The sequence below is a fragment of the Vanellus vanellus genome (genome assembly GCF_965231255.1).
Source record: "Vanellus vanellus genome assembly, chromosome: 2".
Classification (NCBI taxonomy): Eukaryota; Metazoa; Chordata; class Aves; order Charadriiformes; family Charadriidae; genus Vanellus; species Vanellus vanellus.
The window spans coordinates 123,471,278-123,493,425 of NC_138906.1; the positions used below are offsets into that span (position 1 = coordinate 123,471,278).

At 41.9% G+C, this 22,148-nt stretch overlaps 1 protein-coding gene across 3 annotated transcripts in view; it reads left to right on the forward strand.

The window, feature by feature from the left end:
- The first annotated feature begins 402 nt into the window (after positions 1 to 402).
- The window catches only part of DTNA (dystrobrevin alpha), a 187,340-nt gene continuing 165,594 nt past the window's right edge, over positions 403 to 22,148 (forward strand). For 2 of the 3 annotated variants that reach the window (XM_082499289.1, XM_082499287.1), the window contains exon 1: positions 403 to 512. In XM_082499289.1, the coding sequence (XP_082355415.1) occupies positions 496 to 512 (17 nt within the window). In that variant the 5' untranslated portion in view covers positions 403 to 495. Of the gene's footprint in view, positions 513 to 11,955; positions 12,030 to 22,148 lie in introns of all 3 variants that reach the window. The other variant, XM_082499288.1, reaches the window with a different exon arrangement.

The window sequence follows — 22,148 nt, forward strand, 5'->3', positions numbered from 1 at the left end:
GGTGCCCGGCGGCGGCAGCGGCGGCGGCGGCTCCGGCGGTGCTGCAGGCTGGCTGGGGCGGCGCTGGCAGCCTCCCCGCTGCGGGCGGCCGCGGTTGGGAGCCAGTGAAATCCCGCCTGCCAAACCCTCCGTGTGTGCGCGGCAGTGAGGAGAGACGGGGATGGGGGAGATGGGGGTGGAGTGGCAGGCTTGAGAGGGAGGGGGAGAGGGAGGGAGAGGAGGGGAGGGGGCCTGGGTGCCTGCGATTGGTAAAGCTCCGCAAAGGCATCTGCCAGCAGGACTTCGGAGGAATGTGAAACCAAATCATTTACAAGTTAAAGATAGACGCAGAATACACAGCATCTTGAGCCAGAGTTTAAATTCATCCCTCTCCGCTTGGCTTCTCGCAAAGCTCTGCTTGTCAGCTTGCCTCTGTCTCCTCTAATGACTCTAATATTCCCTTAAAAATAACATCATTCTGGATTCTTTGGAATTACTAAAGTGGCAAAAGAGATCATGGTGCATACCATAGGGTAAGTAGGAAGCTTGCCTTTGCATACATTTGCTAGGGTGATTCCTCTGGGCTTTGCTTCTGCTTTCAGAGCACTCAGCAGTTCCTGTAGGATGAGGTAGATATTCACATAGTGCTTTCCTCGTGCGATTTATTACCCCCTGTTTTCCCCATATGGATTATTTGAACTTTATTCTTCAGTGAAATGTTAACTCACAAGATTACTTGTCTTGGTGTACCTAGAGAGTCCTGAGCTTTAATAATCTTACCGTTGCAGTTTTGAGTGCTGTTTTCCTATCAGGTGAATTTTCTTATAATACCTTTGCTCTTCATTAGTGGGAGATGCTGTTTGAAATGCTGCTTGAAAGGGGAGTTGCTTTCCATGTTAGAGAGGATGTAATCAATGTTTTTGCATGCTTGTTTGGCCATGGTTTCACTTACCTGCTATTTCCTCATGTGTGAATTTGATCACAACACAGGGTTAATTACGTTCAACCTTTCTGTCTGCTTTTACTTGGCATTTGGTTTTGATTGTAGGGTGGTTTTTTTAACACTTTGACCCTTTTGTTTTCTCTGAACAAAGTTGTTCTAGCAGTAATTAAAAACCACGCACATTCCCCTGATAGTCCTCGCTTTTATATAGTGAGTTTCTGAGTAAAAGAGGATTCAGGCTGTCATGTTCTTTTTACAACTTATCAGAAGCAATTTCAGTATCTAGCAGATACATCACTTCATTGATCAATGGTATTTTCAGACTCTTTCTCAAATATTTCTGGTGAAGTTGTGGTATTCCTATGACCAAAAGGATTTTGAAATATTGGAAACTGAGTGGGAAGTTAGATGTAATATTTGTGATACAGCAAGAACTTTTATTCTGAAAGTTTCATCTGAATATGTGCTTTGAATGAGAATCGCCTAAATGCCAGCATTGTTTTTACCATTTATTCTGGGCACATGTGTTTTACACTCATAGTAGAGGAGCTCCTAACTTTAGATTTGGTGGCAGTTCACCCAAACATACTCAGAATTCCTGACATGTTAGTACTGCCCATAATAACCGTAGGAAGTAGGTGCTGTCTGCGGATAACTGAAACGCCTAACATTTTTGGTTATAGATATCAGTGCCGAAGAGACTCACATAATGTCAGTCTGTGCCTTGCAAAATATGTGGAACTGGGTGAATGAAAATAGAAATGTTTCCTCTGTTTGAAGGAAAGATGATGCATTTGGTATGTTTTTTTATGTTTATTCCATTTGATCTAGTTCATCAGCTTACCCGAATTTTGCAAAACATCTGGGTATATTTGGGTGAGCAAATCTGCTGTGACGTGTTTTCTGTGTGGTTAAATGTAGGGGATGGAAAAGAAGGAAATATATAACCTGTAAGGTAAATCTAGAAGAAAAACAACTGCAAGGGTGAAAAAAGATATTCAACCCAGTTCTCTTATAGATGGACTAGTTGGGTGTTCTTTTAATTAGCTCAGGCTAGCTAAACACTTCAGTCCCATGCTAAATTTCCAGGCCAACAGTTACTTACATTAAGGTATCACTTTAATATTTGTTTTGATATTGAAGTGGAAGAACTTTGAGACAAAATGTGTCAAGATGAGTAAAAACTTGCAGTGGAGCTTAGTAAAGCTGTGGTTAGTTTCTGGCTCTTGCACAGCATCCTGTGCAGCTTTGGGCAAGTTGTGCGAGCTCTCAGAGCCCCTGCAAACCTGAAGGGGGTGGAAATACCTTAATTACTTTCCTGAGTTAGGTATCTAGATAGCAGTTGCTCAGGTTAGGCATTGCCTCTGATAAGGCTTGGCACAATAGGCTTCTGTTTTCAGGTGATGCGCACACTCCCCAGGGCTATGGCAAAAGGCGAGAGGTAGGAGGCATCCATAGATTTGGAAGCAAACGTTTGCTGCACCTTTTATAAGCTTCCTAAACTGAAAGAGAAAAATAGACTGACATTCAGAGGTGAGCAGAAAATAGAATTAATGTTTCATGGGAAATTCCTGAGTCAGTTCAAAATTAAATTGCATTTCCCTACCCCAGTGTATTGCTTTTCAGAAGTTATAGTTCAGGAGCATGGTGTTCCCATTTCATTATCTGAGACCCTTCTCCCATAATTAAATGTCCAAGAGGCACTGGAGAGCCTCATCAGAAGGAAACCTGCTTTGTATTCTGGGAAGTAAAGCTGCCTGAAAAACCGCGTTCCTGGAAGGGAATGAGCATCTGACCCAGGAACAGGGAGTTCCCAGGGTAAGGAATGACAGCGTGGTGTTGGATTAACTTTAAAAAATATATTCTAGTGTATCTAATCCACTTGAAATAACATCTTCCAGTTGTCCTAGCAATAAATGGAAAATCTTCAATAAACTTATATTCTCCCATAGAAAATGTTGCTGTATTTGATGTTGTTTATATATTATTATCATGTGGGCATATTTTCTGAAACAGAAAATCCTTGGCCAGCTCTTAGGGTGAATTTTGCATGGTTAGGGTGAATATGGTACCTCATGTGTTCAGTGACAGCAGCGCAATACTGCTCAGGCTTTTGAGTAAGGGTGTGGTAGCTTTGTCAGCTACCACAGACAGGACATAGGGGCTGTGACTCCTCTCCTCTCCTCTCCTCTCCTCTCCTCTCCTCTCCTCTCCTCTCCTCTCCTCTCCTCTCCTCTCCTCTCCTCTCCTCTCCTCTCCTCTCCTCTCCTCTCCTCTCCTCTCCTCTCCTCTCCTCTCCTCTCCTCTCCTCTCCTCTCCTCTCCTCTCCCCTCCTCTCCTCTCCTCTCCTCTCCTGACTGGGCTTTGTTGGGAAGCAAAGAGGGAGGAAGGAGACATCTTTTTCTTAAAGGTGTTTGTAACAAGGTGTTGCTGCAAGTGGTGGCACTCTCTTCTCCTTGATCTCCTGGACTTCTTCCCTCACTGCAGCCTTCCCTCCCTCCCCTTTCCCAGGACCCCCACTAGCCCCACACAGGCTAAGATGGAGAAGTGCTGCTGGGACAGAGGCGATGGGAGGGTGAAAGGGTGCCTGTCCCCAGGTCCTGCATCTTGCTGCTGCAGAGAGAGGAGAGATCATGGAGGTCCCGGTCGTCAGAGAGATCAAGCAGCGGACAGAACATTGATGAGGGGAGCACAGGCCTATAGCTGAAGCATTGCTGCGTCCTGGTTTTGGGTACTGTGTGAATGGCTGAGGTGCTATTCTGATGCCGGTTTGGTGTTCATCACTAGCGTGTGCCACGCTTTCCTGCTCTGAGGAGCTGACTGTTTGGTGTCACTTAGGGCCAAGCCCTGCTTCATCATGGTTAGTAACAGGTCTGCTCTCGGAGCAGGCATGTCATGGTCCCTCCCTTTCTGTTACCATTAAGTTGTAAGTGACTCTCTCAGAAGAGTTCAGAAAAATCATGCTCTCTGAGGTGAAAATGGGTTTGCAACATTTTTTCCTTTAATAAATCCTATGCTTCTTTGTTTGTAAACCCTGATAAGACCAGTGGCAGGCATATGCATATGGGTGCTAAAATCCTTCCTTGCTAGAATTTACAGTCATTGTATATGGTTCCCATTTTCTTTCTTTCTGTCATAATCTTTTTTTCCTTTGTAAATCTTTGTTTCTAGCCTCATCTTCAAGCTTTTTGCAGTTATTATTCTGCCAAAAATAAGAAAATAGAGATGTCATCAGGAACCACTTGGTAGAGAGTTTAAGGACTGTTTCCCCAAGGTTCCCTGAGAATATGCTGGCATTTTTCTCAGCTCAAAAGTACCTAGAAGCAGCTCACAGTGATGTAATTTCCTTTGGGTCCTAATGAATCTGCTCCCAGCGATGGCAGCTAATTTGTTTTGGCAGAGTATGACAGGCGATGCCTTATACAGTGCAACATGCTCTAGAAAGCCTCAATTCTGTAATTTTGTAATTCTGTAAAAAAAAAAAAAAAACCAACAACAAAACAACAAACAAAAAACCCACAAAAAACCCACAACCAAAACTAATGAAATTATGTTGTCCTATGCAGCCATGTTATCACCTCTAAGTCCATGAATGGAAATCCAGGGAAGTCGCCAGTCCAAGTGGTGTCAGATCTCCTGCACTTATTATTCATTCCGGCTCCTGGTGTATGAAGGAACAAAGTATTTCCTGGGCTAATTATTACTATATGAAGTGACTTTACCTAGAAACACAGTGATATTTCCCACTAATAGGATGCTTAAAAATGCATCTAATTGCAGCTGTGGTAGTTGAGAGAATGTCTAATACCTAATAGTCTCGAGAAAACCATCCTCCCTGGCAGGAGGGAATTACAGGAAGCCATGTTTCACTGTATCTTTCCTGTATCTGAAACAATTGTATGGCCTCTTGCTGCATTTAACTCTAAAACCTGAATTGGGGAGTATACTCCAAGTAATAAAGAAGAGATAGGAAAGCAGTGGAAATAATGAATATTTATTAATTTATTTGTTGGCATGGTGGTAGCCATTTGCTGAAGATAACCTTCCCTAGGGCAACGGGGGGAACAAGTCGACTTCTGTGCCTATGATCTTTGACAAGTCATGTAGGGAGCTTGGCTTATCCTTTTCTCAGAGCGATGACAGTAATACTTGCCCAGTTCTGTGAAGTGCTCTGAGATCAGGGGATGAAAAGTGGTACCTAAGTGCTGCATTCTTATTTTCTTTTATATCTTTTGTAAGGATAAGACTTCTCTGATATAAAATACCTGCTTGTAAATTTGTAGGAACATTTGCTCTCAGTGGAACCTCAAAAGAAAGAAAAAGAGAAAAATGAAGCAGAGACAGAGAAGTCCATGAGCAAGTAGGCTTTAAAAACAATTTATTGACAACTAGTGACTAGTTCTTTTAAACACAATGGAACTAAGCACACAGGCAAAGCCCAGAAGAACATGCTTTGAGTGAAGCTGTCCGTGAGTACTCGTTATCAAATAACAGCTGCAGATAGAATCAGTTAGTCATCTTATCCTTTCATTCTACATTTTTTAAATATACCGTTTAACGAGAGTATATGCTTTCTAGTAATTACTACCTTTTCAGTCCATGTTCATTCTTAATGTGACATTGTCCTTGGAACAAGATCAGGAAACGCTTTTGATTCTTTCCAGATTTGTAAAGCAATGATAGTTTGGCTGTCTTGTGTTTCTGTCCCCCCCCTCCCCCCCCTTTTTTTTTTATACACAGCTCATTTATATTGGATCAAGAGAGATACTGTATAATTCATTTGATATGGAAATATAATCTATTCCCTGATTTTAGATCATTCTTTTTTCCTGTAAAGTGACTTCAGAATTACTAACTTTACACCTAAAAAAAATGCATTAGATTACAAAGGCAACACATTGATTTAAACTTTTTCTAACTTTTGAGTTGATCATTCTGAAACCTTGTCACTCTCTTAACATGGAGTCCTAACTAACTTGTGTAACTGAAAGCTTCCTCACCTACTTGTGAAATTAAACTTAGTCTAGGAGAGCTGGCCAGTCTTTTGCAGACTAGAACCCAGGAAAAAAGGCACATCATAGATCCAAGTTTGAAAGCATGTATCTTGGTATTTGATGTGTATTTTTAATTGCTGTCACAATTACAAATATTTCACTTCTCTTTGAATATACACAAACCAAATGTATTTCCAAACAGAGCAAACAGATTTCCAAATGGATCAAACAAAATGGAAAGCGTTTTATCATTTTATTTCTGTCCTTAAAAGTTTGAGCAATTTGCATGTCTTATTAGAGAAAATAAGTCACATCAGTTTAATGTAGGTACAAATTATATTGTGCTGGTACAGGAATACAAGGGGAGCTCAATGGAGCCAAGAGTAAAGCCATGTACTCCACCAGGCTATTCTGCAAACAGCTCATGTTTTTCTTTTAAAACAAAACACTTCTGAAAATACCAACTATCACGTTACTTCCCCTAAAACCTATTCTGCATCCTGGCCTCCTACCTTTTTCTGCCACCTGCCAGGCCACTGGTAATGCTCTTCATTTCAACCTCCAAGTTGTCTTCCCTCCAATTCCAGCCGTAGAGTTGGATGAATTTTTGGCTGACCCACTGAACACATAGTAACAGCAACCAGGGCAGGCTGGCAGCACATCCAGGAGCAGTAATTCAGCGAAAGTCCTTACTCCATCTCCTCTGCTTGCCTACAGAGTCTCAGTTAGGGAGGAAATTCCTGAAGGAGGCATATTTTAAAATACAAGAAATTGTGTGTGGCTTGCAAGAAGCCCCCTGAGCATGTCTCCCATAAACCCATGTCAGTTCAAAACAGAAGTCATCAGCAAGGTTCAGACCTTCAGCTCGTAGAGTAATTGCTGGCACTTGTAAGCTCTAAAGCTCCCTGTGAACCATTCTTGGAGGGGGATGAAATATGCCTTCTGTTAATAAGTTCAATGGCTGTTTGCTGATAGCAGCAGAAAGATAACAATTGTACCTGCCAGACTTCAAGTTTTTATGTGAAAACATGGAGGAATATATGCTTCTCAGCAAAGGATTTATAAAGGATATTTTTTTAGCACAGGTAAAGCTACTTCTTTTCAATAACTTTAGCTTTGAAAATTGCTGAAAATGTATAAATAATACATTGAGCTTGACTCTAATATCTGGTATGTAAAATTCCAGGTCAAGCATAAGATTTAGAAGAGCAACTGAAAAAAAATGTAGTGGGAAGTGGGTGTAAGCAGAGGAAAGTTGCTGAAATGATGATGGCAGGAAGCAATTATGTGAGTCTAGGAGATAGTAAATACACTTTCATAAATCATACCGCTAAATAAATAAATCAGGTATCTGATGGTTGAAAAGAATCCAAGCAAATGTAAATTCTGCATCTACCTTAAATCTGGTGATGTATTCCTAAACAGAATTAAAAGTGCTAGAGTTTAAAGTCTTTTTTAAAAAATATTTCCCATCTTAGGTGAACTCTTAGCAGGATGGTGCATTTTCACTGAAAGGTGAATAGGTGTCTGCTGAGAGTCACACACAGTTACTTATAACTTAGTGGTAACTTGGACTAAATGGGCCTAATCTTTGCTGTTACACTCTTTAATATCCACCCACATTGAAACAGTGTATTCTCGATGAAAAAGACAGAAAGTAAGTAGATACACTGATAATTTTTCAGGCCACTCACTTTTCCTGAATGTGGAAATAAATTCCTTGTGCACAAAGCCTCAGATTTTGTAACTGTGCATCTAAAGTACTAAATAAGTCATCCACTATGTTATGTCCATGAGGAACCAAGCTTTGCCAGAAAGCAACCTCAGACCAGCCAGGTCTGGCTATACCTATTTCACAGGTCATTAGTCCTGTCCTTTTTCTGTTGTGCACCATTGTAGATGACTGCTTGGGCTTGTATTAGGCATAACTACATATACTCACAGACTCCATATAGAGCAAGGAAATAAAATTTGATATCTCAGCCTTGGAAGACATAGTCCTAATTGTTTTCCCACCCTGCCCCTGGCAGACAGAGCAGGCAAATAAAAAGAGGGGAAGGTTATGCAAATATTGGCCCTGTCCTTGTTGGATTTGCAGTATTTTTCACTGTGTCCTAATTAAGAACTACACACAACTTGAGGCCTTTCATGAGGCAGCATCGCAAGGGCACACTTGGCTCACCAGGTGCTCAGAGGCTAGTGGTGGTGGTGTCTAGCTCCAGAGGGTTCCCTGAGCTGTATGCTGGTAGCTCTTGACACCAGTACAGAGTGGGGAACAACTGGTGAGACAGCAGCTCTTCAGGAAAGGAATGAGTTACTGTGGATCTTCAGTTGAACATGAATTCACAATGTTGTAGAAAGGACAAAAAGAAAAGCGCGATATTGGGATGCGTAGGGGAGTACAACCTGCAGTGAGTCATCTCAGTGTTGGTGAGTGCTCAGCTGGAGTCCTCTGTTCAGTTTGGAGCACTGCTCTTCAACGTAACACCGACCACTTTGGAAGTAGAGAGGAGGGCAGTAAAAATGACCAGAGAGCCAGAGGACGTGCCCCAGGGAAAAAAAATGAAAGGTTTACATTTGCTGTGCCTAAAGAAGAGCTGTCTGCTGGGGAGCGGGTAGGAGACAGGCAGTTTTTCAAGCGCAGATAGCACAGAACAGGCTGTTGCCAAGAGGATGCCAGTAATCTCTTTTCTGTGCCATAGACAAAGAGAAACGGGTCTAAAGCGAAGCATGAAAAATGAAGTAAACCCTAGGAAAATCCCTGAAATACACTGCCAGTGGATCTTATGGAGTCTCCATCATTGGAGGTGTTAGGAATGACTTTAATAAACAAGAGTGAAATGTATCTGACTTTATCTCACAGTGGGAGGTGGATTACATATCTTTTCTACCAACCTTATGATTTGGTGATACTGGTGATAATATTGCACACAGAATTATTTTCTTAATGAAAGACATGCTTTGAAAATTCTGGTTGGAAAGATCTCTCTGCAGAGTGGGATGTGTTTTGCTGAGGTGCAGAGGCACTTAATCATCATATAATTTCCTCATTTTGAAATGTTCCTTAGGTAAGTGGTTAAGGCATAAACAGCTGCCTTTGCATTTCAGCTCAGATATCGTTGTCCTGAAATACTTGGGGACATTACCCTGTCAGCTGGCACTTGACAGTCTATCCTAAATTTGAAACATGTAATTGGATTCTTAGGATGAAATCTGAGTCCCCTTTGAAGTCATGGGTTTTTATAGGGTAAAAATTTCACACTGAGGACAGAGTGGTGTCCACTTGTATGTGCTTAGCTTTACTGTCCTAGGCAGGCCTGTTGTTTTCAGGACAAGGAAAGGGTTGTAAGAGAAAGGACAAGGAGTGGGTTGTAAAGAGCGTGTAACCTTTGCTATGGCAAACATGTGGTTGCAGAAGAGGGCCTTTGGAGTGCTTGTGTGGGTGAGTAAGAGTTTACAACAGGCATTATGTGAGGTGAATTAATTACCTTTTCCCTTTTTGAGATATTGTCAACAAAACTGATTTACATCATCTGTTCTAAAATAGAGGCAGTCAGTAAAAAAGCAACACCTGTTTTGGTTTTTAAAATTTAATTTGATAAGATTTTAGGCATTCTATGTTCTCTTTAGTGTAATGTCATTTTTTTTCCTTTTTCTGTTATGGGGGTGGTGGTTCTCCCCCCAGATATTTTCTTATTGCCAGTGGCCTTTTATTTGCATTTAGTATTCAGACAGCTATAACTACAAGTTAAATGTTTCTCCAGCTACTGGTTAATCCCTCCTGATGAAATGCATGCAGAGAAGTCTCCAGGTTCCACTGAAAATGCAGAGAAGTCTCCAGGTTCCATGCATGCAGAGAAGTTTCCAGGTTCCAATGAAAATACTCTGGCTTTTTTTATGCCAATAATAATTCAGAGCAAGTTCACTGTTCACAGCGTAACTACTTTAGATTTAGGGTAGATGATAGTCAGAATGTCATCCTCAAAAAGAGATCTCATTGATGTAAAAAGCTCAATGTGAATCTCTGAGCTGAGAATTAAAATTTTGTGCCTCGTAATGTATTGTTCATTTCCACATCCAGGTTTCTTTGCAGGCTTTTCTTAACTGTGCAATGATGTGCCCTGTGTAGGAATTGCATGTGTATACCTGAGGCTAGAATAAGCCCTCAAGGAAGCACAAACCCCAGACTTTAGGACCAGTATATCAGTTGTTAATAACCTTACAATGTTATTATAGCTAACACTAGAAACATAATTAAATCGGAATGATTTGAAACTGCCATTAGGGGGAAGAGGATGGAGGAAAACAGTTTCATCCTCACAACATCGTGTTTTCATTGACCTACTTACAGTAGGGAAGAAAATGTGTCCCTTCCCGTTACAGCAGAATAGGTTTGTTCAGCAATTTTATAATGCAACTGCGCAAGAGAAGACTGCCTTTCCTAACCACTCCAGGAGGATTTGGAAAGGAGAGTAATGTTATTTCACACACTTACTACTAAGACGTGTAAGTTCCTGTCCAAGCTATAATGGTATTAATCTAATCAATTTGGCAGAAAGTGCTTTGACTGAAAAAAAAAAGGAAAAAAAAAAAGACTTTTTTTCAGAGGTGAGAGGAAAAGGGCTGTGCCTGGGCTGCGGCTGTGCCTGGGCTGCAACTGTTCAGAGGAACCTTTTATGGACAGTCACATTTCCTTCACCTCCATCTTCCCTGATGCAAAGTCCTTGCCATCCCCGAGACCCCCAGACCCCCTGCCTGGCATCCCTTGCGGCTGAGCAGCCCTCTTCTTCACATGCAGAAGGGAATGGCTGCAGTCTGCTTTTGCTTCAGCAGTTCCCTTGCATGCTTCACATTAGAGAATTACTGAAATGAAAAGGATGGTGTAGGGCCTGGCGCTTTTTGGGTGCGCAAACTCGCACTGACACCGGCCCTCTGAAACGGTGTGGGACACAGATGTGCGAGTCACTCCAGCTGTGGGATACAGCGATGCCCACGGGGCAGGCAGCACATGGGGCTTGGGGTGCAGCCCTCCTCCTCAGGACCTGTGCATGTGGCGTTTCACCTTCGTTGTCTTATGCCGGGGTTAATAAACCATCTTTATCTGAAAATAAACACCTGCAGCTGGTCCTTTCTAGGCCACTTAGGTCACATTCCTCCACAAGGTGTTGTTGGTAATTTAGTATTGTCAGAAGCATTAGTCACTGCCATAGTAGCTTAATAATGCGCGGTAGGAGCCAGCTGGTAATTAACAAATTAGAGATATCATATACATTTTCTTCAAATATTTCATACGTCGCAAAAATAATTAGAAGCAGAGCACTTTAGGTGTTTAAAGCTGTTACATATATTTAAAACACCTTGCCATGTTAGGAAATTATTCATTCTTTTAAAGGTCAGCTAGGCCTAATTTTGCCACTGTCCCAGGACTCATAAATATGCACGTAAGAGTTGTGAAGCAGGGAGAGAGCCACAATCCTGTCTTTCTTTAACCCCTTAATTCTGCCTTGTTTAACATATTGATCCCAATGTGCCTGTTTTTAGGAGTGGCACAACTTTGTAGGTCTCAGCTGCTCTCTTTTGCACTTAACTTCCTTTTGTATGAGAAGTGTCTTGATTTGGAAGGTTATGTGCACATGCGTGTGCGATGCAATCTGTTGGAAAGATGAAGTCAGCGCAATTTAAGCGAAGGAGAGACAAAGCTAACACAAATTGTATTAAACTGGGAAAGTGGGAAGGACGTGACAGTATGAATGGAGGTGATGATGGGTTTGATTATGTAGTGTAAGTAAAATATCCCAGTATGCACAAGCTTGCTTTAACTCTCTTGGTGTCTCCTTATTTTATCACCAGATGGTGACCAGCGGTTTCAAATTAAGATGCTCTCCATTACCTGTGCGCAATGGTTGAATGATAGTGCACTTTGATATGTCTCCCTTCCGTGCTGCTTCAGCCCAGTACTCCTTGATCCTCCTGCAGCCTGACTCCAGGACTCGGCTCTGAGTATGCCAGGCCTTTGACTCTGCTTTTTCTCTGGGGCAGGATCTGATCTGAGCGCTCTGAGGCAGAAGAAGCAGGGAACAGAGCAAGCGATCGGAGGAGCATCATTTCTGCGGGTAGGGTGTGGCTAACTGTCTTCGTGGGGAGCGCTTTGGGTACTGGCAGTGGCTTTGAGAAATACGATTTATGTTTGAAAACTTTCTTATTGGAGAGAAAAAAATACTGTTGAAAATGTGAATGGGCGCTTTTTGGTACAGAGTGCAAAGTCTTTGTCAGACAGTGACAGAGTTTCTGTTCAAGCTTTGAACTCATGGCACAGATGTGAGTGGCTGCACAATGCAATGAAAGGCAGAGAAGAATCCGCCCCATAATACCGTTGCTCTTTGCTACATTTATTCACCTCCACATTGTTTGACAGAAGAGCACTGGGGATTTCAAAGAATGTGTTTCTGAAGCTTATGAAAGAAAAGGAATTCCATGAGCAAGATTTTTAGCCTCTTAGGGTCAGGCTCAGGCGTTTGGAGTGCTTCCTAAAACCTTTTGGTATTACCACACAGAGGGTAGAGGTAGAAAAAAGGCTATTAAGTTATTCACCCAATGCTGCTAACAGCGTGGACTTGTTTTGTGCACCCTGAATTCTCTTTTGTTGTTGAGGGCGGCTTTTGCTTGGGGGTTTTCTGGTAGTGCTTTGTACTGACTGTTGTCTCAGCAGAAAACCTTCACTGTTTTTACTTTGTAACAGTAGAGCATGAAAGCCCGGGCAACACTGGAGTCACACAGCATGCAGACATGGTGAGACAGTGATCCTGCTGACCGCACTTGGGATGGGTGAGAGTGGACATCTGAGAGGGAAGACAGAAATACAGGAACATGCTGCCCTTTACCTGCCATCCCATAGCAGTGGTGAGAACAGGCCCTACATCTCCCAGCCTGGGTGCAGGCAGCACGGCAGGTACTTTTTGCGGTGCTGCCAACAATCCTGGTCCCTCCGCTGTCCGGACCAGGGAGCCTGTTGAATGCACCATGCTTCTCTTTTTTTTGCTGGTGTTTCTGGATTTTCCCCCAGCACAGCCTGAGGGCAGTGTGTGGGGATGGTCCCACCTGGTTCTGCCCCTGGCATGCCGTTTGGTGGCAGCTTGACACCCATAGGGACCAGGCAGGGCTCCTGGCATTGTAGCTGGAGAGCCTCAGCTGTGTATCCCTCCCAGTGACAGAATAGCATTTCCTTGCGTGGGAGCTGGTCCCACAGGGAGGGCCTTGCAGGACATCCAAGGATTTTAAGGCTTTTCAAATTTTACTACAGTTAGCATCAGAGAAAATCTTTCAAATTGCCATCCCCCTCAAGGCTGTCATATACAGAAACAATTACACAGACTTCGTAATGATTATGTCCTTTTAAAATGCTGTACTAATAGTGGTATAATATTGGTACTACATTTTTTAAATTATTTTTTAGCCTTTGAATTAGTTCAGTTCATGACCTTCACACGTCAGGTTTTAAAGTGCCATTACATCTGATAGAAGACTAGGTTGCTGTTGAGGGGAATGAAAATAAATAGCATAGCAAGGGGAAAAAAAAAAGTTTTCTTTCTTCAATCTGATAGTTCATGTAATTGGGGAAGGTAGGGGGTGTCTTTAATACCTGTCACTCCCTTGCGCTGATGCTTTCGAAATATTTGGACACAAATCATGGAGCTTTCTGTTCACCTGGGAATAAAGGCAGGCATTCAGTCTGAATCTCCTTAGTTGCTGCTTTTCTTTTCTCACATTACACTGCAGGTTAGTATTTCTGCAAAGAGGCTATACAGAAATCTCAGAGCAATTTAAGCCGCAACGATTTCTCTATTCTCTATTTCATTTTGGCAAAGTAAGATCCATATAGCTCTGGATTAAAGGAGCATTGTGATATTTGGATATTGTCTTCAAAGCATTGCATTTCAATACAATTACTCAAAAATAAACTTTGTATAGGTAAAGTATGTTATTTGCTGCATTTCTTTTATGCTGAACAAATCTATAAGTTTTATTCTAGCTGTATAAAAAATGGAAAAAAATCCTTTACTTCTAACATGTTTTGTTCTGTGCTCATTGCCTCAACTGTTTAAGTCAGACTAAGGCTGTCCTCTCCAGCTTTTATTTTTATTTGATATTTGGGTAGCAGTAAGCTAACCTGTGTGTTCTGTGATCAGTCCGAGTGACCAAGTAATTCCACAAAGACGACTGCTCACCAGCTGATCACTGCTCTTGCAATTCACTTTTATAAGATAAATTCCAAAGCCCTGCAGCTGAACAATTTGGTTCCGAATGCAGATGGCTAAGCTGGAAACCCATATATTTTGTAGTTTTTAGCACTGACAGATGAGATTCAGAGTTCCCACCAGGGTTGCATGGGCAGTAGTAGAATTGCTGCAGTCGCGATGAGGAATTTTGCTTGAACTTGCGGGTGAGCTGCTGTTAAGAGTTGTTCAGCGCTCTGCTTACCACGTGCTTACAGAAAGTATTTCCTTTTATTTCAAACAGCCAAGCAAAATGTCATTCCCAGTCACTGCCTCAATGTCTTCCCTCAGTAAAGTGAAACAACAGGTGACTTGATCCTGATGTGCCATATCTGGCACATTTTGCAGTTGTTTTGGTAATGCCAGGATATGAACTTGAGGTTATTCTAGCTGCTCTGGCTGCCTCTCTGCTCACTGAAATAAAGACTGCCTGGTTTAGTCATTACTATTTGCTGAGGCTGCTTTTACATATGCGTTTACTCTGTTTATAGGATCCCAAATACTATGTGTAAAGATCTGTGTTGACATGTTGTAGTGAGAGTTTCCCTGCTGATGGGAACCCAGACACGTATATGTATATATTTTTGAAGCAAATGGTTATGATGATGCGTGCAAGCTTATCTGCTCAGCCTGTTCATTTGAACTTAGCCTTCCGCGATTAATTGCTAGGTTGAAAAACTCAGTCCATCCTGTTTAGAATTACATGTGTTTATTCAGTCCATTGTTAAAGCCGGTGCCGTTATTCATGCACAATTTTTGCTTCCATGTAAGTTTTATTATACTTTGATCTTCTCCTGTAGCACCGACATACTTTTAAAAACCACTTCCCAGAAACTGTTATTTCACTGTAATTATAAAAGAACATGCATATGAATCACAAATGAGAATATTACCCAACTAGATGTTCCTAGAAACAGGAGAGCACTTACATGCAATACAATACATTAATCATTTATAAGGAGTCAGCTATTAAAATGATTTTTTTAATGCTGTACATTGAGTACAAAGATGATGTGAAAAGCCTTTTCACTGAAGATGTTTGTGGGCTTTTGAAACTTTCTTAAGTTCCATCACCACACTCTTGTCACAGATTTGAAAAGGAAAAGCTCAAATATACTAGTTTGGGTGATTCCAGGTTAAGGTACCTCTAGAGTGTAAGTATATATGTATATATGCATATATACACATATGTATGTATATGTGTCTGTACACACCTGGGAGTTTATATTTTGGCCCCATTTCTACAAGCTTTTGTCTTTAAGGGAAGTCCGCAGTGTGCTTGGTGCTGCTTCTTCATTTCAGCAGAACTCCTCATGGGCAGGGGGTTTGGCTGCTTACACACTTTCACAGTCTGGAACTGTGGTCAGTGTAAGCAGGTTTCTCAAATGAACAAAACTCTGATAAATCTAGCTGAGCTATTGTTTCTTCACAAGGCTTTATCCCTAGGTTGGCTTCAGACTTACATATTTGTAAATGTCACTGATAACAGAAAAAAAAAAAAAAAGAAAGGAAAGAAAGGAATGAAAAAAGCTTCAAGCAATCTTCTTTTGAATTGCCTGCGTGAAGGTGTAGTGTCCCCACTCTCCATTTGGACATGTGTCTGCAGATGGCAACATGACCTCACCTTTGTCCCTTCCCCAGGCTGGTGGGATGTGCTCCAACACCAGTCAGGAGCTTCAGAGCTCACTTAGCACCACATGGTGCCCAGTGGTGATACACAGCATATGAGCAACTGCTGCAGCTGGAACCAGCTTAGAGCTGCCTTGTACCTGGGCAGCTCAGGGAGGAAGCAGAGAAGTTGGGGTCTGCCTGTGGTGACCCATGGAGTCATTCCCTGGATGGTGCTTGTTCGTGCTGGAGATGGTGGGGCAGGAGACCTTTGAAGCTCTTCTTGGAATTTGAAGCTATGAGGGTCTGGTCCAACTCCTGCTTTTGGAATAGGAGGATTATTATTATTAACAGGCCTCTCACAACTGGGCAGTGAGGCAGAGCATTGTTCTGCTTCCCTGGCCATCTCTCCCTCAGCTCCCTTGCTTTGGGGTGATAACTGGGCAAGGGAAAGGATCTGCTGCAGAACTGCAGTTGTTCTGAAGAAACTTTGCACTACATCAGTAGAATGGAGGTACAGTCTGGATCGCTTTAAATTACCTTGTTGATGTAGGGAACAAATCGGAAAAGAGAGGTGGTTTGGGGAATAATAGCCACGCCTGATAACTTAGCATTTAAATAAAGAGCAGGATTTTCCAAATATTGCAGGAAGTGGGACAAGCAGCAGGAGAGAACAGATTTAATGCTTGTAAATTATCTTTAAGTGCTAAGTTTGGGCAAAAGAGACTCCAGTTCTCCTAGGAAGAAAAGTCTGTGTAATAAATTGTTGGTTCCCACCTAATCCCTTCCACTTTTCATACTGGAAAATACAGCAGTTGTGATTCCTGTAGCAGTATTTAAAATTATTAAAAAGACAGGCATATTTAAATCTGAGTTCGTCTAGTGAAACTTTGCTAAAACTATCACACCAACATGATGATACCATGAGAGCTTTACAATGTAAACCAAATCTTTTTTGGCTCTTATGCCAGCCTGAGCCCCATTGTGGTAAAAAAAACAGGTGTTTTGTGCTCTGTGCTTCCAGATCCATCCAGATTCTTCTGTTTCTCTCCTTTTCGTGACCCCTCTGAGACCAAGGTGCTGCACATATGTGCCTTTCACAGCCTCTCTGATCGAGGAGTGATGAGATGAATGGCATTCCCTCTATTTTCACCTGGCCAGCAGCAATCTTGAATATACTGGATGCGTGTGTTTGTGGGGAAGGGAGGGGAGACGGTCTTTGATGGAGACCAAAGTGAAGGTATCCCAAGACCACTTTGTGCTTTAGCCTTCTTAATGGAGTAGAACCTCAAAGGAGATCATACTGTCTGAGGATTAGGAAAAGAAACCCTCACCTTTCTGACACCCTACTGCCCTCTGCCTAAATGGCCTTTTGGGAAAGGACATCCATTCATTCATAAATTTATTCATTTTTCATTCATAAAATAACCCTGTTTCATGATCTAGAAGTATTGGTGGTGGTGGACAGTGCATTGCACGCATATACTTTCCATAGCTTTAAATGCATTATTACCCTTTGTGTCTGATTTTCAGGGATGGTGGGCAGCTATAGCTCTTAGTGAAGTCCATGGAAAGCGTACATGGCAATCACACTGCTAAAGTGTAGCTCTCTTCACCAAGTTTCTCCTGCTTTGCTTTCAACGCCAGACCTTAGTACGCACAATTCAGCTGTTATTAAAGGTGAACTCCTTATCTTTTGTCGCCTATTTGTCAAAGGTTATACTTGTAATTTATTCTTGTTTTATGCTATCATATGCAATTCATGGACCAGAACAACAGTTCTTCTGACCCTATAGAAAATTGATGGGTAGAACTGCTTGGAAAATAATCTCCACTGGAAATCTTATTAAAAGTAAAATTCAACCAGTTATTACAAAGTTGACAGTCCGATTCATTCACCTGTCCAGGGCAGAATGGAAGGTCAACTAAAATTTGAACCCTTGGTAAAGAAGTGCCACTTCGTATTAGTGTAACAGGCAGTCCAAAGATAGGATCACACATTACTAAAGGTAAGAGGTGCAAAAGCCCACTTACGAATTTAAAAGCAACAACCTGTACAGGTATGATTATTGAGTGGGATATTGGTATTATAATCTTCCAAATGACAGCTCTATCTGACTGTAATTCATCGTGAATAAAGAGTTTCTGGTGTGCCAGGAGTTCTCCTGACCTGATGCGAGAACTTTATAGCTTAACTTTATGACCTCAGGAAATTAAATACATTATTGCAATTCTAAATCTAGTCTTTCCCTGACTGAAGATATTTCAGTAATTTCTGTAACACCCCTAACCCACAATGGACACTTAAAAACTCTGAAACTTTGTCTTTTCTTTGTAGCTCACATACACACAACCACATTGCAGCAGCTAAGAACGTGTTGCAAGCTCCTCGTTTGTCATTTTTAATTTTGGAATTAGCAGAAAAGAAAAAGTCAAGCTGTTAAACCTCCACCCGTTTTCACTTCATTGGAGTTATTCTGATAACCATGCGTTCAGAGATTGGCTTCTACGCATGATCTTTTGGACCCTACATGTGTCATTGCAGAAACATTTTAAATTCATCTGTTGAATTAGGAAAGGAGACTTCAGTGCCGAGAGCTCCTCATAGTCCCACAGATAGATCTGAGAGACAGTACTGACCACACTGTTGTTGTGTGGTTCTGGACATGCTCGTTTACTGCCTCGGAAGAAGGAATTGTTTGCTCCTCTTTCTGTGAAGGTCGGTTTGTGTGAAACTTGCTCCAGTTTTCCTTTCGGCACACAAATAGAATTGCCTGTTGCTTGTCCAGGTATCCTCTTTCTTGTATGTAATTGGAGCACGTATCTCGGGTTTCTTTTTCATCTGCTGAAATATGACTGTGATAATTTTATCTCGACAGCCTGTATGGCTCCACTTGCATTTAAGCGGCAGTCTGACTGGCTGTGGGCTTCAGGCACATGACCTTGGGAGAGGTACAGACTATTCATGTTGTGAAAGCCTTTTGTCTGCATGTGTCTGATACAACTTCGTAAGGCCATGGCAGACACAAGAAACTGTCCTTCGGTGTCTCTTACTGCCAGACTGCTCAGTTTTTCTGAGCTCGTCTGAGTTCAGCTGGCAGCTCTGCCGCCTTTTTGCTTCCCTCCTCTCTTTATTTTTCTGCTTATTATCAATTCACTGGAGGGTAGTTGATTAATGCAGTCTGCAATAAACAAAACACATAAAGTCCTGACTATGTAATAGGTTGGTAGCACCGCCAATTAGGAAAGTTGCCCAGCAGTTCCCATAATAGTACCCTGGTTTTCAGGGTATTTGTGAAACTAACATTTGAGCTGAAATTTTTCAGGCCAGCTGTTTTCCTCAGCCTGAGTGGTTTTGGAATATTTCACCTCAAATGATTCAGTAAGACTGAGAACAAGGCTAGCATAAAAATAAGTTTTTTTCTTTACCTTAAAAGAAAACCTCACATATTTTCTTTGGTGTGCTTCAGTATTCTCATACTTTGGAGCAAGCATGTAAACTTCAGCAGAGCACATAACCTTTGCATGAGGAGCACTTCTTTTATTTGTCCCTGTGCAAATTTGCCCACGTTTGGCCTATACAGTAGCTCTCAGAGGAAAACAAATCCAGAGCAGCTTACCTGTGCTGAGAACTGGCTGCGGGTGAAGATCTTTGACAGATCCAACCCCTTGGCACGTGCTGGAGAGTCTCCGTGCCTGCTCCTGGCACCTGAGTTGTTCCTTAGTCCTGGAGCACCTGACAAGCTTTCTGCTGTATTTGTCTTCACATGGCTTCAGGAGACACAGAGCTTCAGTCTCTGGTTTACAATAGAACGATGCGCTGAGTGAGGAAGTGGTTGTGAAAAGAACTGTGTGCCGAGGAGTCAGAGGCTGTACCCGTAAGTCTTTCTTACCCACAATGAGGGCAGTGCTGCAGTTTCGCAGGCAGCCTGAACTTTGGTGTCTCCTGACTCTTAAATGTTGAGGCTGCTAAAGCAAACACGTAACATTCTTGTTACCTAATTCCTCTGGAATAATTCTGAATGTAACGTGGCATTGCTTCTCGTTTTGACAAATAAAGGTGACAGAACCTCCAGAGCTTTGTAGTCATTATACTGCTTAGCACTCAAAACAACCTTGATCAAGGATCCTAAAGTACTTTGGGGCTTCCTTCCACATGTTACCCACGTGAGGTACGTGTAGCATATACACTCCTGGCAGCTCTCCAGCAGGACAGGGAGGAGGGGGAGCTGACAGCACCCTGGGTAGTGTGGTCCCAAGGGAAAGAAAGTGGCTTACATTCAAAGTTCATTGCCATTTTCCTTTATGAAGAAGTGCTTTTCAAAACTTTTAGGTTTCTACCATACCTCTAACCCTTAGGTAAACATATGTCAGAGGAAAGAAAACAAACAGAAGACAAACAAATACATCAACAGTTTGAAACCTTGGTTATGGAGCATTGGCCAGTATTGAGTAGAAAATAACCCTGCTGTCATCAGTGTATCTGATGTTAGGATCACACCTCTCTTCGGATCTGTATTTTTTTGTTGTTGCTGTTATCTTTTAGCAATCTCGCTTTTCTTCAGGAAGAGCCTTTTGATTCAATTTCTGTTTTGTTCAGTGTGGTCAGATGAATGTTATTTCCTGCTTATTAAATGCCCCATGCTTACTGTGTTTTACCCACATTAATAGGTTTGCTTGAGAACAATGTGAAAGTTGCGTGATGGGCGTAGCAAAGATTTAATATTTTTTTACTGACCTACATAATACTTTTGGATATATTTTTCTGTTGATCCCCCAATCCTCTTACATCTGCCAATTCTTTATCATGGAAAATAACTTTGCAATTTATAACACTGTGAGATCACTTTCCCCTGAAAAGATCTTACTTATACTCCTCAAAAGATCTTACTTATATAGTCCCTTCTTGCTTTCAGACTCATTGTTCCTGCTTCAGTTTCCTCTCTGGTAGTAGTAGTTTAAGGATAAATAGCAGGCAAACTTTCCAAGAAATAGCGTATTTTACAAAGCCAATTTGTACCTGTTGAAAACAGGAACAAAATTCTGGCAAATGGGAGTGGTGGCATCTTAAAGAGATACACAAATCAACAAGCCCCTCTCCCAGTTGTCTGTAATAAAAAGGTTTTGAGATTTTTTCTGATCTCTCACACGATCTTCTGTGCTCACTTCTCCTGCCTTTCAGCTCACTGGACCTCATGTTTCTTGACTGCTCAGTGAGAAATATTCTGGCCAACGCATAAAGAACATGGAGAGGGTACGAATACGTCTCAGTAACTCCACCCCTACAAACAGTTTCCAGAATTATAAAATAATTAATCATCTGGACAACTAAAATAATCCATAGTTAAGTGGTTTATTAAAGGCACAGCCTTTTATTAATGCAAGACAGATTTTCCCACTGTGGGGAAATACACATTTGGAAACAAATAAGAAGAAGAGATCCCACATCCCAGCAATTTACTCCAGACAAAGGTTGCCTTCCTGACTTCTTCAGGGAAACAGTCCATTTCACGTACTGCAATTGGTGTGTTAAACCACAGGCCTTGGTATAGCGATGTATTATGGGGTTCAGAAAGCTATACAGAACTCAGTCATTATTTATATAAGCTCTGGGCTTTCCTACCTGAATAAATGGATTATCAGCTGCTCAGACTAAAATAATTAAGACAGGAGAGTAACTGGTAAGTTCCATGGACAAACATATTTCCCAGGTTTTAGATAATATAGGAAAATTGTGAACTTCATGTTACAAAAAGGAAAGGTGCTGAACTGAACGAGCTGATGTGCAGATACAAGCAACTAAGAGCTTATATTGCTGTTGGAAGTGGTTTTGTGTGTACAGAAATAACTGCTGCGCAGGCCAGGCTGGGTGCCAAAGTCATCTTCTCTGCTTGTATGGTGCTGAGGTTGCCAGCGCTTACCCCAAACCTGACGTAGCTGTTGGCATAAGCCTAGACTAGCAGTGATCACTTTGATGTCTGAAATACAATACAGCATATAGGCGACTTCTTTACAAAAAGAGCAGCAGAGATAAGAACCCCTCTGTGTCTTGATGTGAAGTAACAGACGGGCCAGGAAGGCGCCGTGTTTGCTGGAGGCCAGAGAGGGGAATGGGCGGGCAGAACACAGGCGTGATTTTGCTTTTGCTGTCCTGCCACTTACCAGGTGCTCTGACCAGAGTCCTACCACAGCATTTTGTTTGCAAACAAAATTCAGGTTTCTGTGTACAAGTGGGTTTAGAAACAAAGGCTTAAAAGAAAAATGAGAAAAAAAACCCCAAAACCTCCTAGATTCCAAAAAGATTTAAAACCTTGGCTGCGTAATTGCAAGTAAAATCTGTGACAGTTTCTC